Source organism: Aulonocara stuartgranti (genome assembly GCF_965226115.1).
Source record: "Aulonocara stuartgranti genome assembly, chromosome: 19".
Lineage (NCBI taxonomy): Eukaryota > Metazoa > Chordata > Actinopteri > Cichliformes > Cichlidae > Aulonocara > Aulonocara stuartgranti.
Genome location: NC_138955.1, coordinates 28,435,571 through 28,454,891, shown reverse-complemented (window position 1 = coordinate 28,454,891; position 19,321 = coordinate 28,435,571). Strand labels below are relative to the sequence as shown.

Here is a 19,321-nt window from a genome sequence, read left to right as displayed (position 1 = left end):
TTATCTTCTTTCCGGTACCGCTGCGGTGTAACCTGCCACCCACCAATAGACATTGTAAGTGGATTTTGTGTGTTACTGAAATCACGCTGGATTGCAAACCCCTCCCAACGGCCCCGTGTATCCCATCCTGGGAGGGTGTAACCGGTCACCATGTCCCACTCCTCACACGGGGTGTACCCCGTGGCGGTGGGTTTACCTATAAGACAAGCATTTGTGAATCTTATGTCATGACATGTCCACACTTCGTACCCGCGCCAACTGGTCTGATCCTTTCCACAGTCTATCACGGAACACAGATCAAAAGTGAAGGCTGTGGTGGATCCTCTAACGTAATCCACCTCTATGCCTCCATAATACTCCAAACAAGGATCTGGTTTCTCACCTACATCACGTTCAGAGCTGGTCGCCTCAGGGTCCGCGAGAGGAAGAGGAGGTGGATGAGTTCTGTAACTGGGCAACTCACACAACAGAAAAACAGTAGTTAGCACACCAATAGTGATCATAGCTAACACTCCCATCAGTTTCCAATTCTCCAGAAGCTTCATTTTTGCATTAGACTTTTCCTCCCCCATTTTAATACTTGCTAATAACTTCTAAACTAGAGCTTTAGGCCTACGGCACTTTTTAAATTTTAATTTTGCTGTAGCTAATACTATCTTCTCGTCGGGTGATTCTCGACTTCTTTCTTCAACCTCAGGGGTGGACTACCCTTTGGTCGTTACACAGATCAGGGTATTATTCTGCCCCTTCTATACTAAGATCTGTGTTTTTTGGGGTCACAGCCGTGTCCCCCTTTTTCGCCAAGAGCCTCTCCGATCACCTAGGCCCCTCCGCCGCTGCACACTGGCTCCAGTGGTACCAGGTGTCGCCTTTGCCCTTCAGCTGGACCGCGTGAGAGGTTCGAGTGGTCACCTCGAAAGGTCCTGTCCACCTGGGCTCCTCCCACTTTCGCTTATACACCTTCAGCCACACCCACTTCGCCTCTGGCGTGGTCACCTCCTTTCCTGTTGGATCTCCCACCTGCGTAGTGAAACTAGAGACAAGAGCTTTTAGTGCTTTAAACTGTTTCACATGTTCAGACACTTTTACTTCCTCTCTTAATTCTCTTACACCTGCTGCAGGGCCTGGAAATTGTCTTCCTGTCAGCAGCTCATATGGAGTGAACCCAGTGCGCTGATTAACGGCGCACCTTACACTCATTAAGGCTATGGGAAGAGCATCAACCCAATTCATGTTAGTCTGTGCACAGATTTTTGCCAATTTGTTTTTAAGATTTTGGTTCATTCTCTCCACTTTTCCCTGAGACTGTGGATGGTAAACTGTACCATATCTATGTTGCAACCCCAACATACATTCCACCTCAGCGAGATCTCGATTTTTAAAGTGAGTGCCATTATCTGATCTTACCTTCTCTGGGAATCCATGCCAAGGGACATAATAATTCACCAGACATTTGATCACTGTTTTGCTATCCTCTCTGCGGGTAAGCCACGCCTCTGGCCAACCAGTCAGTCCATCCACACACACCAACAGATATCTACACCCTCGAACAGCGGTTATCATGTCAGTGTAATCAATCACAATTTCCTGGCCTGGTCTTTCTGGCAAAGGAAACTTACCCATTTCTGGTTTCACGGTGGGCTTCGGATTGTGTTGTCCACAAATCAGGCAGGCTCTCACATGTTCCCCTACCAGGTTTTTCATGTAGGGATGCCACCAATGACACAAATCCCTTTCCATCTGGGCCAACAAGAAAATATTCAAGCCCCAAGTAAGAGAGGCAGGGAGTTTGTGGTGCTGACAGAAAGTCAGGCATTAGTGGCAATTATGTCAATGCCACTTATTCTGGCTCAGAAAATAAACAAATAAAAAAATAAACTGCCTCTTCCACAGTACAATACAAACTGAATTCATCATAGTGTGGATAAAGATTCAAAATCACCACAATTTCAAACAAATCTATTATCAAAACAATCCTGAAACTGCAGTTTCTGGTCCTTAGACGTCCAGCACCAGCAAGCAGTCAAATAGCAGCATGTACAACAGGAATCATGTAAAGAAATACACTGTCCATAAAAGGAATCCATAATGAATCCAAAAGTATCACTTATTTTCCAACAAACAGCGTTGCTGGTACTTTCCCCCATATGAATGACAGCAGTCATCCACAGACAGGCACGTTTCCAAAATATACACATTTCGCTAATTCTGTTATTAAACACTTTGTTTTTAATTCTAGGAGTCTATCATATAATCTATCAACAGTATCTTTCACCGTTTACCTGCTTATCACTGTTCAAATAAATGCTTTCACAGACAATCTGTGACCATGTTCCATCCAGTCAATTGTCCAGTTCGATATCAGCAGCAGGAAAGATGCAGAGTATCCTCTGGATACTTGGGAGTGAGCTCTATCATTACTACAAGGACTCTTCATCAGAAACACTGTCTGCATTTGCCTTTGTCAGGAGCTCGAGCTCCTCACTGTCCTGCAACACAAAAAAGAGACAAGGCATCAGAATGAATGAACAAGTGATCAAATCCAGTGGACAAATCTGCAGACATTGAGGCACTGTGCACATCTTTTTTCTGTCTTCAGAAAGTGGAGGGCAGTATTTACTCCCCGAAAAACACCGGGGAAGTACCGTGCATTTTAAAGCCACGGCTGCCAATGGAGAGGGTATTTTTGTTAGTGCTCTAGCAAAGAAACAAACACCTGAAACCTGGCATTTCACCTGATTTACAGGGTTTCTTCAATACAGAACAGGACGCTGGGGATGAAAAGAATTCCAGGATAGTATCCCCACAGACTACTGTATTGTTAAATAGCTTCTTCCATCAAAAAACACTTGACTACTAAAGGAATTCTATGAAGTAAGGCTCCAGCATGAGCCTGGATGCTATTTTCATAGCTGGGAATCAGGTTTCCTCTTGCACTCAAGAAATGACATTACAGAGAAACAAGAGCCAAGTTTCCTGCAGAGCACTTGGTATGTGGGCGGGAGTAGAGGAAGTGGATATACATCGGGGTTAGGTGAGCGAAGTTGTGTGAGGAAAAGGAGTGTGTGGGCTTGTGTGCGTGACTACTGAGGATTTGTGGTTTGTCTCCTACCCCTCTTGACCTCTCAAACACCTCCCCGTTGATGACCCGTAGTTTCTCCCGCTGCAGGCTATATTCCAGGTCCTTGGGCCAGCTGGCATTGTAGATAAAGATGGCCAGCAGGACCGTGGGTGCCTGGAGGAAGAAGTCCAGCGAAGGGTGGAAGTCAAAGAGGAAGAGGGAGAGGCCTGTGACCAGAACAGTAGTGAACTGGCCAGTCAGCACATGGAACATGTTGTCTCTGAATTTTAAGATGAAGGCCACGGATAAGCCCAGGGCAGCTAGGGAGAACACAGAAGATTATGAGTTCTTCAAATGCATACTAGAGATAGATAAATGAACTAGTCCAGTTAATAACAAATTACACCCAGCAGCTGGATTAGTGTAACTTAGCACTGATGCCAGAAGCAGGACCAAATACCCACCAGGCTCTGTTCAAAGGCATAAAACAACTCAAGTACCAGCAGCTTACAAGATCACAAGTTAAGATGATTTTGTCTGTAGACGACAGAAATTGTACAAAGTAGTGGTTTTGCATGCTACAGTCTTTTGGAGCCCCCACCCCAACCCCTCCTCTATTTACGCCAGCTTTCATCTGATTGGCTGCCCCTACATCTGAGCTTCTACAAACAGAACCAGGTGCTGCACCACTTCCTCTGCTTATCAATTTGACAGACTTCCTTCAACCCAGCCATGCCTTCCAGCTCATCCTGGAGGACACAGTATTCCCCAAGCCCGCTGAGACCTCCTCCCAGTAGGACATGGCCAAAAACACCTCACCTACCTAGGAGTCCAGGAGGAATCCTGGTTAGATGCCCCGAGTACCTCAACTGTCTTCTTTTGATGAACATATTTTCTCTTCCTCAAGCAACTTATATAATCCACATGGACATGTTTGCATATAATTCAAAGCAGCAAACTAATTAAATTAAATTAAATTAAATTAAATTAAATTAAATTAAATTAAATTAAATTAAATTAAATTAAATTAGAGTGGACATCTCCAGCAACAGAAATGACAGTAGGAGATCTCAGTTCAATAAACATCACACTTATGCCTGCTTGATATTCATCTTTCAGTCATATGCTGTATAAAACAGTATTCAAATGTCCCTCTGATGTGAGAATGATGCACTACAGTGCTGACTGAAGTTATCAATCTTGTGATAGGCAGAAACACCAAAAGTTAAAAATGGAACAGTCAGGTCACTAAACTGCTGAGACTGGAGTGGGGCTGGTGGAAACTGCGGCAGACCAGGGCACTGAAACATAGACAGACAGTTCTTTTGCAATGAAAAACATAAACACCCATGTTCCCGGTAGGTTTCCGCTGTGTCAGCTGTTTACATTATAGGTGCTTATGCAGTAACCATGGTAACCACGGACTCTGAGCGGCTGGATCGACGGAGGTCAGACAACAATTTTACATATATGATCTTCAAACAGGACACAGCCATTATCCGTCCTGGCCTCATATCAAATGTGAACGCAGACTGAGTCTATGTTTGACGTTTTCTTTATATCTAATCTTCCTCTCAAACATTTAAACAGCAGCGAGTCTGCAGCTGAGGGAACACAAACTCAAATTCTCGGATTGAACAGGTTTGCTCGTTTCTTGCGTGTATTCATTTGGTGATTTATTAAATGTGTAACTGTTATTCTAATCTGCTGCTGAGTCTCGTACGCTGATGAAAATGCAGAAAACACAGATCACGAACACCTGTTCAACCAATCACTTTCATTCCACTTTGATCTGCGACAAACTGACGGTTCATCTCTGTTACAGTGTTGCGTTAGACTGCTATATTTTTTTGTTCTTTATGCTGTAGATTTTCATGTCTCTGGAATAGTTGGCAGTAATAAGGATGATCTTCTGTAAAATCATATTGATATGACCCGTGACATATTCGTACATGTCAGTTAGACTAGTCAGCTGGGAAACTGTTAACTCATAGAGCTGACGATATCGTGGATATGCTGACCTCGCTCCGTGGTGTACAGGGCCGTTTACCCTCATGATTACTATTCACAATAAAAATATTAGCCAAACATCATGAAGTCTGTATGTGTTTCATAGTGTCGAACAACCTTTGTACAGTTAAAGCCAGCAGTTACTACATGACGGAAACACCAACGTTATCTCTTTTATACGTTTATACGCAGGTCACGCTGATTACTGAACAAAAACCCAAAGATCAGCTGTTAATCGAATTTATTTGCTCTCTCTCCTCCTTAAACATGTTTTTAATGTTAGTTATAATTCAGAATTGGCGACTGAAACACGTAGGACACATAAGAACATCAGGAAATAAAACCCCGATAAATATAACCTCAGTAAAAGAAGTCAGTGTCAGCGGGGGTTATTACAGCTGTGTACCAGGGCCTGCGCTTTGTCAGTGGTAATAACAACTTGATTGCTTGCGAGGCGAACGGGTCTATCCTGGGCAGACATCTCCAAAATCATCGAAGCACTTTTGCAAAGAGGCTGTATCTTGACAAACCGACCAGACATATGAAGATTAAATCACTACATTCTCGCTAAAAAAAATATTAAAACAGTATTTGGTGACACACAAACAGGGTTTTTCAAAGTTCAGTTCTGTTAGTTTCCACATGCCGGTTGTTGTGTGCTAAAAACAATGGCCACCAGGCCAAAGCAATGGTTTTGACTCGATCAGTGTTAACCCCGCCTCCTGAGTTTGATGGGTGAGGTTGACAGATAAAATTATTTCATGGTGAGACCTGAAGGAGTCAACTGTGCCAAAATGAATTAATTAAATACACAATTAAATAATTATTTAAATGTGGCAATAATTAATTAAAATGTGAAATAAATAAATAAATAAATAATTAAATGTGTCAATAATTAATTAAATGTGTCATTAATTAATTAAATGTGTCAATAATTAATTAATTAATTACATTTGTTGTAAATATTTATGTAATTAATTATTTCCGATAATTAATTAATTTGTGCATGTAAATGGAGAGTCCTCTTCACACACTGAGGTTAATTATAGAGTTCCACAGGGTTCAGTGCTAGGACCAATTCTGTTTACATTATACATGCTTCCCTTAGGCAGTATCATTAGAAGACATAGCATTCATTTTCACTGCTATGCTGATGACACCCAGCTCTATCTGTCCATGAAGCCAGATAACACACACCAATTAGTTAAACTGCAGGAATGTCTTAAAGACATAAAGACCTGGATGGCCGCTAACTTTCTGCTTCTTAATTCAGATAAAACTGAGGTTATTGTACTCGGCCCTGAAAATCTTAGAAATATGGTATCTAACCAGATTCTTACTCTGGATGGCATTACCTTGGCCTCCAGTAACGCTGTGAGGAACCTTGGAGTCATTTTTGACCAGGATATGTCCTTCAATGCACATATTAAACAAATATGTAAGACTGCGTTCTTCCATTTGCGCAACATCTCTAAAATTAGAAATATCCTGTCTCAGAGTGACGCTGAAAAACTAGTTCATGCATTTATTACTTCCAGGCTGGACTACTGTAATTCATTATTATCAGGATGTCCAAAAAACTCACTGAAAAGCCTTCAGCTAATCCAAAATGCTGCAGCAAGAGTCCTGACAGGGACTAGAAAGAGAGAGCATATTTCTCCTGTTTTGGCTTCCCTTCATTGGCTTCCTGTTAAATCCAGAATTGAATTCAAAATCCTGCTCCTCACATACAAGGTCTTAAATAATCAGGCCCCATCTTATCTTAATGACCTTGTAGTACCATATCACCCTATTAGAGCACTTCGCTCTCGCTCTGCAGGCCTACTTGTTGTTCCTAGAGTATTTAAAAGTAGAATGGGAGGCAGAGCCTTCAGTTTTCAGGCCCCTCTTCTGTGGAACCAGCTTCCAGTTTGGATTCGGGAGACAGACACTATCTCTACTTTTAAGATTAGGCTTAAAACTTTCCTTTTTGCTAAAGCATATAGTTAGGGCTGGACCAGGTGACCCTGAATCCTCCCTTAGTTATGCTGCAATAGATGTAGGCTGCCGGGGGATTCCCATGATGCATTGAGTTTTTCCTTTCCAGTCACCTTTCTCACTCACTATGTATTAATAGACCTCTCTGCATTCAATCATATCTGTTATTAACCTCTGTCTCTCTTCTACAGCATGTCTTTTATCCTGTCTTCCTTCTTTCTCCCCAACCGGTCGTGGCAGAAGGCCGCCCCTCCCTGAGCCTGGTTCTGCCGGAGGTTTCTTCCTGTTAAAAGGGAGTTTTTCCTTCCCACTGTTGCCAAAGTGCTTGCTCATAGGGGGTCATATGATTGTTGGGCTTTTCTCTGTATCTATGAAGCGCCTTGAGGTGACTTTTGTTGTGATTTGGCGCTATATAAATAAAATTGAATTGAATTGAAAATTGAATTGAATCAAGACGTGAGTGTGTGTGGTTCATTTAGGGGACATCTTTACATTTTAGAGTGAAAAAACAGCTTGACTTACATGCTTTCCAAATTCACACCGCATTAATTTAAGTATTCAACAAGTTAATTGATCTACACAGCACGGCCATTCTGTTATGGGGCTGCCCATCACATACTAGCTACTTTTGGCTGCCCCTTTATTATCAATTTTACATGCCTTGATGTGACTGTGGTCTGGCCCTATTTACCTAAACCTGAATTAAATTATTCACAAGTCACTACAACAGGTATACTTGTGTTTAATTTGGTGTATTTGATGCTCTTCCCGACACAGCTGTCAAGGGATTTTTTTTCCTCCTCCTGGTACTTAAATAGGGATCTTTCACTGTTAGGCAAATGTGCAAACCACTACACTATAGAGCCACAGCCTTCACATAATCCTCCTATATTGCTTAGAAAGAGTAAGTCTCTACCTTGACTCTCATGTCAGTGTCTGTGAGGACCATGTAGAACTCCTCGTAGGTCATGCCAAACTCTTTCCTCAGCTCTGTGATCAGATCCTGGTTTACCAGGTCTTCCTGACGAAAGCCCTTCATAGGCTTGTCATTCCCTGGAGAAATAAAGGCACATTAGAAGGATTCAATATCTACTTTCCTACTTTAAAGGGGGTACTAATTTCCCCTTTAAAGAATATCAATTAACTGTTAAAATCAAAGGAACATAACATTTATTGTATTTGGAATCTTAGTGAAATGGTCCAAAAGTCAAATGTAAATCTAATATATTGCCCGGAATATCAGATTGGGAAAATTGGGGAAAGAAGGAAAACTGCACACTATTGGTTAATCTGTCTTCTGTCATGTCTCCCTCCCCTCACTGCCAGTCGGTTGCGGCAGATGGCTGCCTCTCACTGAACCTGAGGTTTCTTCCTGTTCAAAAGGAGTTTTTTCTTTTTCTTCTTCTCACTGTCACCAAGTGATTGCTTGGTGACAGTGAGTCTTCTGAATGTTGTTTTGTTTTTTTGTTTTTTTCCTGACAATTATTCAAATGGTTATGGCTTCAAAAGGCTAGAAAAGTACAGGGCAGATACAAAAACAGCTTAAGGCATGTTACAGTCATATTTCTTAACGTAAAATGAAGAGCAATTGTTTCCCAGTTAATATGCTTACTCCTCTTTTAGTTTAGTTATCTATGCTGATTTCAAAAAACTGCTCCTTTAACAAATTTGTCTGAGAAGTTTAAGAATTAGACTCTTGAGTGAAGAGCAGAACTGAAGCATGCAGGACAAACTGGACAGACAGCAGCTGAGATCTAAAAGGGTTGGATGTCTCAGAAGTCTAATGGAGCTGGTGTTTATGCAGACCAAAGCCTTTAATCATAGCTCCTTCCGTGTGTGTGTGTATGACATACGGACCACAGAACAGTGTGTTCTTGGTGGCTGGTTTGCCCACTCTCTGCTGTGTAATGTGTATGAGCAATCAAGTCAGGAAACCCCCAGTACATGTAGGTGGCAGAAGACAGACTGCACACACAGATATGTACAGCAAACATTCTTTAATATGGTCTATATGCAAAACATACACTTGGCCAGCTAGGCTACAACCCAAAGATGAAGTCACTGTAACCAGAGGAGGGGCAATGCTGAAAGGACCAGCTGTTTGTACATGACCACCCACAGTGCGTTTCTCTCACTTCCAAGGACTCTTATGTTGACTTCCATTTACTTTCTTGAGATTCATTTACATACTGTTGCTTACCTTAACCTAAACTTAAATCAAGCCTTCATAATTAATATGAATGAAGACTTACCAACAGAGGTGGGTCACAACAATGTGACTACATAAAAACATGATGTCTGGATAAAACCTCATCTGCACATTGAGTGACAGACTTAAAAAGCTTAACAAAGAGCAGTTAACACACATCAACCGCAGCCTCTGGTTTGAGACAGCTATAAAATGTCTCAAAATAGAAGCCAAGCACAAATGACGCAGTGCGTCTCACAAAAACAGCAGCAGTTTTGTTGCATTTGAACAAGTAGGTTTTCAAGCACTGTTATAACTGCTCTCTGTGTGCATGTGGGTGTGATGAATTAAATGTCTCCAGCTTACACATCAACTCCGCAGGAGATGATGCACAGGAAAGGTATGCACTCTGGTTTGCTCTCCTGGTACATGTTATACAGACTCCTGTACTTCATAGCTGCTGAACTCATCACATTTTGGATTGGAAGCTGGAGGCATTCCTACCTCTAGCTACAAATAAAGTGTAATTACTAAAATAAGCAACGGTATTATGGTAAATGAGCCGAATCACTGAATTCAGAGGTCAACACTGTTTAGTATCACCTGCACAGAGAAGCACAAAACACTGTGGCTTTGGCAGAGTCGGTGCGCATTCTGGATGTGACTGTGGGAGCAGAGATCTCTGTTGAACACATCTAGTTTGACATAATGTGAGGAAGGTACAAGGACAGGACAGCAGACATGGCAGGAGACACTTTTCCTTGCCAGAGTCTCAGTATGGACAGCACTCACACAACAACATTTCCCTGAAAAATGGTATTTTAAGGCAAATCACATCTACTGTATTCCTAAAAACATTCAAACTTACTTACATTTATGACAGAATGCCTGAGTCTGTTTATTTCAGTACTAAGTAGAGAGCAAGCTTGAGTAGACAACGTGTTAAAGTCAAACTCTCTTGTATTGCAGGGTCTTTAGTATATAAAACAACTTGGGATGGCTGTTGTTGTAAATCGGGGCAATAAAAATAAACCTGGACTAACTGCTTTGTTGTTCTGTGTTTCTAGTTAACTTGTTTGGGTTTTTTTGTTTGTTTTTGTGTGGTGCACAGAAGTTCCCACTGTTGTGTTACTGGTTTAATATTGTTTTCCTCATAGTACATGTGAGTATTCTGTGTTTTCACAAAGTTGAACAGAAAAGCAGCAGCTCTTAAAATGACAGGAAAAGCATTTAGCTGGATCTACGATGACTCTGTCATCCTAAGGAAGATTTACTGACAGCGGAAACATGATTTTGATTTAGAATTACAACCTTTTGCTGGTTAACTGCAGTGTTTTGCTGCATGTAAGGGCTGTTTGGGAAATCCATCTTCAGTGCTGAAAACTTCAAAAATGTTTCAAAATGTTGCAGTTGAGAAATGCTGCACGTCCGGAAAACATCTGCTCCAAATTGAGAGCCACATGAGCTATTCAAAAAAAGTTCCTGGCTGAGCAACTGAAAGACTTGCTACAGTTAATAGCGATTAAGTGGCGCATACCATGTCAAAACAAGGAGCAAAAAAACAAAAATGGATTGAACCCTCTCACACTGCATATGGAACTACTTACCTATCTGATAGTGGTCGATTTTCATGGTGGAGTTGGTCAAAGAGCCAAAAATAGTTATGATAGAGACTTTCCTGATGGCCATCTCACACACAGACTCCAGGTACTCATCCCTCTGCTGAACATACATACTGTTCTCCTCACTGGGGGATGTAATCAGCTGGAGGAAGGGAGGGAGTGGAAACAGGGAGGTTAGAGTATCCTGTGTATGCTGTGACACGTGCGCGCAAATACAGTGTGCTGCAGAGGTGATGTTTACATTAACCTGCAGGCGGACGATGGGGCATATTTTCCCAGCCTGTTCACAGCACCACTGTGATAAGAATCTATACTGGCTGCAAAACAGAGCCGCACAGTCTGTTAGCTCACAGCTGTGCAGTCGGTCAAATACCTGGATGATGGTTGTGCTACCTACCCTACCACTTCACTATAAAGAAGTGACACTGTACAATAAATTGTACAGAGGTGCTTACCTGTTTGTTGACTAGTTTAAAATTAATCAACAATAAATTATTTGTCCTGATGTGAGTCTTTAGAACATTTCAGTACTCTGTCTTGGAAAACAAAGTCTTTCCTTATTGGAGCCGCACCAACTGTAGGTCACTTCCTTCTGCTCCACACTGCCAGCTGCTCAGTGATTCAGAATGGTGTAATGCTCAACTTCCCAACTCAAAACCTATCCAGTTGATCAAAATTTGAAGTCCAGAAAAAAAAAGCACTAATTTCATGTTTGACTAATGAGTTTGGCAGGCACGTCTGTTGGATCACTGATGGCTGTGTCTTTTAATTTCTCTTATAGCTGCATTCATTACTGTAGTGCTGATGTCTTTCTTTAAAGAAACTGTTTGAGATATTAGGGAATTTTGCTTATTTGCTTCCTTGCTGCAAGTTGGATGAAGAGATTGATCCCATTCTCGAGTTTGTTTGGGAAATATATTAAGTTACAGCTATTGGCCAGTTAGCTTAGCATAAAGCTGGCTGATAGTTGTATTTGACAGAAAACTCAGTTAATTACTGAGGAGATATTTAGATTATTACAGAAAGGAGGCAACATCAATTAATTACTGAGGTAATGCTAAATCAGAAATTAAATCACATATCATGCTTCATCTGTTGGAGCCATTTTTTGGCTGGGTGCAGAGAAGTCCATGCTATCTGCTTATCAGGAAGTGGCTGTGTTTGAAATATAATAGGCTAATAATCAACTGTTCCAGATGCCCATAGTCTGACATTTGAATTCATCTGTATTTTGGCAAGAAATCAAATAAGCACTTTGGCCAAAATGTTAAACCTGTCCTCACACTTAGCGATGGTGCTCTGAGTACTGACATTTCCCTCTGGCCAAAGCTCGAAGCCTGGAGTTTTGCCAGGTGAAAGAGCCTCTTATGAACTGTCAATATTATGTCATGCTATTACGTCTCACCAGCAGCCGCCTCCTGTTTTCAAAGTAATCCAGAAAGGAGGCAAGGGCACCCTTTGGTGGTGGCGTTGGCTTTTTAGTGGGCTTTGGATAGTCCACTTTGACGCCTTCTTTCCATTTTTCTTCCCCCAATCTTTCCCTCCTTTCCTGGCTTTCCTCTTCTGTCGGCTTTCTTGGCACCCTTGTCATTCTGTTTCTTCTTCTTGTCATGCTTATCGTGCTTTCCCTTCCTGGTAGGAGTGATAACAGTGATGACTTCTGACTCCTCTGGATTGCTTGCTGTTGGCTTGCTAGGCTCATACTTGTCTTCATACTCGTTAGTCAACACCAGTGCACAAAAGCAGATATTATTTTTCATTTTCTTCACTGATTCAAACATTGTGAGAATGATTTGGTCTTGAGCTGGTGTCGTGGTAAACTTTTCTTTGTACACACAAAAAATGATGGTGAAATGAGTTATGTTGGCTGCTAAACAGCTATTTCATTTGAAAAGCTCCAATGAAAAGCAATTAAAGTAATCAGCAAGAAGTGTGCTGCATATGTACTCATGGATATTATTTATAAATTTATGTAATGTATGGTTTTAGCACTAATATATACCCAGGTGTTTTGTATTCTATAAATAGCAGGAATCTGAAACCCATTAAAATACAAAGTCAATCTATTAAATCTATCTTTAAAATGAATGTTACAGATTACGTTGTCTCCACCGTTCTTCTTCTTGGTGGGTTTGGTCTTTGGGAGTCTGTGTGTGATGGGTAGCTTGCGGCTGTGTGGATCTCTGTTGAGTTTGTCAGTGCGGTTATCTCCAGCTGGGGTGGTTTTCAGTGGGTACCGTTCCCTCTCTGCGGTTGTAGTAGTATGGATCAGCGGCCTTTTTGTGGTGGGTTTTCTGGTTGTCGTTGTAGTTGCCCTGGTTGTTGTAGTAGTCGCAGTGGTGGTCGTGGGCTGGGTTGAAACCCAAGTTAGTAAAAATAAAACAAGTCATTAGTAGGATCAAGAAATTGAAAGCCAAAATTGTGTTTCTACAAGAAACTCATATGCTAGGCAGTGAGACAAATAGAATCAAACGTAGATGGCCAGGTCAAATTTTATCACCTCCTTACTCCTCCAGTTCTAGGGGCGTTATGATAATGATACACAAATCCATACCTTTTCATGTTGAGCATGTGCGTCAAGATTCTAATGGACGTTTTGTTTTTAATACTACAAGGTAACCTACTATCTACTAGACTCAATTTAATTAATACTTATGGCCCAAATGAAGATAATCCACATTTTTATAGAAATTTATTTCTTAAAATTTCAGATTTACAAGGTAAATGTATAATTGCTGGGGATTGCAATTTTCTTTGAACCCACAGAAGGATAAATCGTCAGGCATGGATAACACTTACAATAGAACACTAAAGGTGATCAAACAATTTATGAAGGAGTTCAATATAACCGACATATGGCGCGATCAAAATCCAACCAAATTACAATATTCTTGCTGGTCAGGTACACACAAAGTGTATTCCAGAATAGACTACTTTTTGGCATCAACTGAGCTGGCTCCTTATACAAAAGATATAGTATACAGTATAAGGAAATAATAATATCTGACCATGCAGCCGTTACTTTGACTTTCATAGAGTCAAAACTGATTAAAACTCGAATTGAATGGAGGTTTCAATTGAAGTGGATGCAAGACAAACAGTTTCTTGAGTTTTAGGCAAGCAAATTAATGAATACTTTGAGCACAATTCAAATCAAACATCGGCAAGTGTGAGATGGGACGCTTTCAAGGCATACTTAAGAGGGCAAATTATAAGCTATACTAGTAAGAAAACAAGAGAACGAAACCAAAAGATAAAATATCTGGAATAAAAAAATAAAAATGTTAGAAGAGACCAGCTTTCAATCAGGCCAGAATAAGGAGGACAATGTCAAAGAATTATTACTATTGAGAACGCAATATAACGAAATGACAAGCGAAAAAGCAGCTGTACATTTATTGAGATTAAAGTAACAATCCTATGACCAAGGTGAAAAACCCAGCAAACTCCTGGCTTAGCGTATAAAACAGCAGCAATCTGAAAGGGCAATTACCAAACTTGAAACTTCAAATGGAAATATCATAATAGACCCAATCAAGATAAGCAATGCATTTAAAGTTTTTTATGAAACGCTATATAATTCAGAATGCAACAATGAGGGTGCCCGCAGGATTCACCATTTGTTAGAGTATTTTAAGCTTTTATTGTCATGAAATGCAACTGAGTGATATACTGATAAGTGTTTAATATTTCTGCTTATGCCAAAACGTCTTTTTATCATGAACTCTCTGAACAATGGGCCACCACTGTTCGAGGAGATCACAAGAGATGTGTGCAAATATAACCATCCTTGCAAGAGCTCATTTCTTTAAGTATATTTTAGTTGTCAGCACATAGCAACAGAAGGTTTGCCATAGATAGCGTACAAAGCATTAACCACAATAAGTTGTGAAAACCAGCTGTTATTGTTAGATTAAGTTCCAGGAACTGCATGTTCTCCACCCACGAGTGAAGAGCGTGCAGCTAAGTTCCTGTTTTATCTGTGTGTTTCACTATGTACCATGAGTATAAATAAAGATGTAAGATCTGTGCGGGACGTGAGTCTCTCTGCTGAGCCCTCACCCGTGCACGTTAAAAACTGTTGAAGTGTCTGAGTGTCATTTCTTCACCTGAGTGTTTGATAATTGTTTAATCCCTCACACCATTATCTCCACTTTTATTCCCTTTAGCTATTGAACCTCTGGCAATAGCGGTTAGAACCAGTGGACAAATACAAGGTGTTAAGATTGGTAGAAAGGAGCATAGAATTGCGTTATTTGCTGATGATGTCATATTATTTTTAAAGCAACTAAAAACTTCTGTGTCTGCTGTAAAGGATTTAATAGACCAGTTTGGGGCCTTCTCAGGGTATAAAGTAAATGTAACAAAATCATCATTAATGTTACTTAAACAAGGGCTTTACTGTTAATTCTGAATTCACTCATCTAGGCATTAAAATAAAAGATGTGGTGGTACTTAAATATAATACAATTCTACAGAAAATTTCCAAAGATCTGGAGCGTTGGATAAGTTTACCACTATCTATAAGTGTTCTTAAAATAAATGTATTACCTAAACTCTTGTATATGTTTCAGAATGTCCCACTGGCTCCTCCTGCTGGATTGTTTACCAAACTAGCGTCATTAATCGGAGAGTTTATTTGGAACAAGAAGCATCCCCGCATTTGTTTGTCTTTGTTGTATCTTGCCTTTGATACAGGGGGGTTGAAATGCCCCAACTTTTACTGGTACTATCTGGCTATTCATCTAAGGACAATAATGTTTTATTTTTCATCCCCAAAACACCCCGTCTTGGGTGGGGATGGAAGAAAATTCTCTTAAAATGCCATTAAACTTGTACTTATACTCTGCACAGCCAAAACAATTAAAGAAAGAAACAAATAATCCTATAGTCCGAAATATGATTGAAGTTTGGTTTACAATAAAAGAAATTTTGAATATTAAGAATAATCTCTCTCATTTTAGTCCTATTTGGGGAAAATGCCTTATTTGCACCAGGAAATGTGGCAGATAAAGGTGTTAGGAAAGTGGGTGATCTTTTTTGTGATGGAATAATGGTTCCATTTGAGGATTTAGCCTGAAAATTTCAAATCCTCCAAAAACACTTCTTTAAGCATTTACAGATTAGAAGCTTCATTTCTTTCATGCAAAATCAGTCTCCCAACCTTCCCCAGTTAACTAATTTAGAGGAGTTAATGGTGGAGGGGAAAATGGTAACAAAGGCTTAATTTCAACATTCTATAACTGGATTGTCTCTGCCTCCCCAGAAACATCAGTTTCTAAGTTATAATCTTGGAGAAATGACCTAAATATTAATATTTCTGAGGAGACATGGAAGTCAATTTGCTTAAAATGACCCCAGGTATTTAAACTCATTTACCTTTAATACCTTTACTCCTTGCATATTTCAGATGAGCTGACCATCTGATGTAAAAGAATACATATTTTGGTCAAGGCATTGAAACCGAGGACAATTTTGACCTTTTCCGTGGCCACCTGGTGAATCATTTGTCCTAAATGTTCTGCTTCATCTTTTGAATCGTCTTTTGATCCATCCTGTGTGGGTTTGCTATCATTTGTCCCAGTTTGTCCCTGATGCTGTCAGATGTGTTTGATGGATAGATTGTGGAAGCAGTGAAACTGAGGATGAATTTCACCTCTCTTTGTGGCACAGGACACCCAGTTTTGTTTTTCATGGCTACCTTAGGAATCCTTTTACGTTCTTGTTCTTCCTCCTCTTCTGAATAGCCTTCAGATTCATCCTGTGTGGGTTTCCAGTCATATATATATATATATATATATATATATATATATATATATATATATACATACATATACAGTTGTGGTCAAAAGTTTACATACACTTGTAAACAATATAATATAATGGCTCTACCGAGTGTCCCGTTATTTCTAAAACTCTGATTTTTCTCTGATAGAGTGATTGGAACAGATACTTCTTTGTCACAAAAAACATTCATGAAGTTTGGTTCTTTAATGACTCTATTATGGGTTAACAGAAAAAAGTGATCACATCTGCTGGGTCAAAAATATACATACAGCAACATGAATTAGCAATTTTGGTGACTTAGAAAGTTGTCAGTGAACTGAGCTTCATAGCATGGCCTCTTAACTTCTTGTGAGTGATTATGAGTGACGACAGCTGGTGACTTCTCTTAGACCAGTTAAATAGGGCTCATTGGATACAAACGCCCACAAATGCTACAATGGGAAAGTCAAAGGAGCTCAGCATGGATCTGAAAAAGTGAATTATTGACTTGAACAAGTCAGGAAAGTCACTTGGGGCCATTTCAAAGCAGCTGCATGTCCCAAGAGCAACAGTGCAAACAATTGTTTGTAAGTATAAAGTGCATGGCACTGTTTCGTCACTGCCAAGATCAGGAAGAGAACGCAAGCTATCACCTGCTGCTGAGAGAAAATTGGTCAGGAGGGTAAAGAGTCAACCAAGAATCACCAAAAGGCAGATCTGCCAAGAATTAGAAGCTGCTGGAACACAGGTGTCATTGTCCACAGTTAAACGTGTTTTGCGTCTCCATGGACTGAGAGGCTGCCGTGCAAGAAGGAAGCCCTTGCTCCAAAAGCGGCACCTTAAGGCTCGACTGAAGTTTGCTGCTGATCACATGGACAAAGATAAGACCTTCTGGAGGAAAGTTCTGTGGTCAGACTAAACAAAAATCGAGCTTTTTGGCCACAATGCCCAGCGATATGTTTGGAGGAGAAAAGGTGAGGCCTTTGACCCCAAGAACACCATGCCTACAATAAAGCATGGTGGTGGGAGTATTATGCTGTGGGGCTGTTTTGCTGCCAATGGAACTGGTGCTTTACAGAGAGTAAATGGGACAATGAAGAAGGAGGATTACCTTCACATTCTTCAACATAGCCTAAAATCATCAGCATGAAGGTTGGGTCTTGGGCGCAGTTGGGTGTTCCAACAGGACAATGACCCCAAACACACATCAAAAGTGGTAAAGAAATGGCTAAATCAGGCTAGAATAAGGGTTTTAGAATGGCCTTCCCAAAGTCCTGACTTAAACCCCATTGAAAACACGTGGACAATGCTGAAGAAACAAGTCCATGTCAGAAAGCCATCAAATTTAACTGAACTGCACCAATTCTGTCAAGAGGAGTGGTCAAAGATTCAACCAGAAGCTTGTGGATGGCTACCAAAAGCGCCTAATTGAAGTGAAAATGGCTAAGGGACATGTAACCAAATATTAGCACTGCTGTATGTATATTTTTGACCCAGCAGATGTGATCACTTTTTTCTGTTAACCCATAATAAAGTCATTAAAGAACCAAACTTCATGAATGTTTTTTGTGACAAAGAAGTATCTGTTCCAATCACTCTATCAGAGAAAAATCAGAGTTTTAGAAATAACGGGACACTCGGTAGAGCCATTATATTATATTGTTTACAAGTGTATGTAAACTTTTGACCACAACTGTATATATATGTATGTATATATATGTATATATATATATATATATATATATATATATATATATATATATATATATATATATATATATATATGACTGGAAACCCACACAGGATGAATCTGAAGGCTATTCAGAAGAGGAGGAAGAACAAGAACGTAAAAGGATTCCTAAGGTAGCCATGAAAAACAAAACTGGGTGTCCTGTGCCACAAAGAGAGGTGAAATTCATCCTCAGTTTCACTGCTTCCACAATCTATCCATCAAACACATCTGACAGCATCAGGGACAAACTGGGACAAATGATAGCAAACCCACACAGGATGGATCAAAAGACGATTCAAAAGATGAAGCAGAACATTTAGGACAAATGATTCACCAGGTGGCCACGGAAAAGGTCAAAATTGTCCTCGGTTTCAATGCCTTGACCAAAATATGTATTCTTTTACATCAGATGGTCAGCTCATCTGAAATATGCAAGGAGTAAAGGTATTAAAGGTAAATGAGTTTAAATACCTGGGGTCATTTTAAGCAAATTGACTTCCATGTCTCCTCAGAAATATTAATATTTAGGTCATTTCTCCAAGATTATAACTTAGAAACTGATGTTTCTGGGGAGGCAGAGACAATCCAGTTATAGAATGTTGAAATTAAGCCTTTGTTACCATTTTCCCCTCCACCATTAACTCCTCTAAATTAGTTAACTGGGGAAGGTTGGGAGACTGATTTTGCATGAAAGAAATGAAGCTTCTAATCTGTAAATGCTTAAAGAAGTGTTTTTGGAGGATTTGAAATTTTCAGGCTAAATCCTCAAATGGAACCATTATTCCATCACAAAAAAGATCACCCACTTTCCTAACACCTTTATCTGCCACATTTCCTGGTGCAAATAAGGCATTTTCCCCAAATAGGACTAAAATGAGAGAGATTATTCTTAATATTCAAAATTTCTTTTATTGTAAACCAAACTTCAATCATATTTCGGACTATAGGATTATTTGTTTCTTTCT

The 19,321-nt window shown here is 40.1% G+C and overlaps 1 protein-coding gene across 1 annotated transcript; it reads right to left on the bottom strand.

The window, feature by feature from the left end:
- Nucleotides 1-1,830: 1,830 nt before the first annotated feature.
- Nucleotides 1,831-12,369, bottom strand: LOC309695588 (coiled-coil domain-containing protein 80-like). The gene is made up of 5 exons (XM_082516331.1): nt 12,264-12,369; nt 10,844-11,000; nt 7,965-8,101; nt 3,113-3,381; nt 1,831-2,489 (listed from the first exon to the last, which is right to left on the bottom strand). The coding sequence occupies exons 2-4, from the start codon at nt 10,968-10,970 to the stop codon at nt 3,349-3,351; spliced, it is 297 nt and encodes a 98-aa protein (XP_082372457.1). The 5' UTR covers nt 10,971-11,000; nt 12,264-12,369; the 3' UTR covers nt 1,831-2,489; nt 3,113-3,348.
- Nucleotides 12,370-19,321: the final 6,952 nt, after the last annotated feature.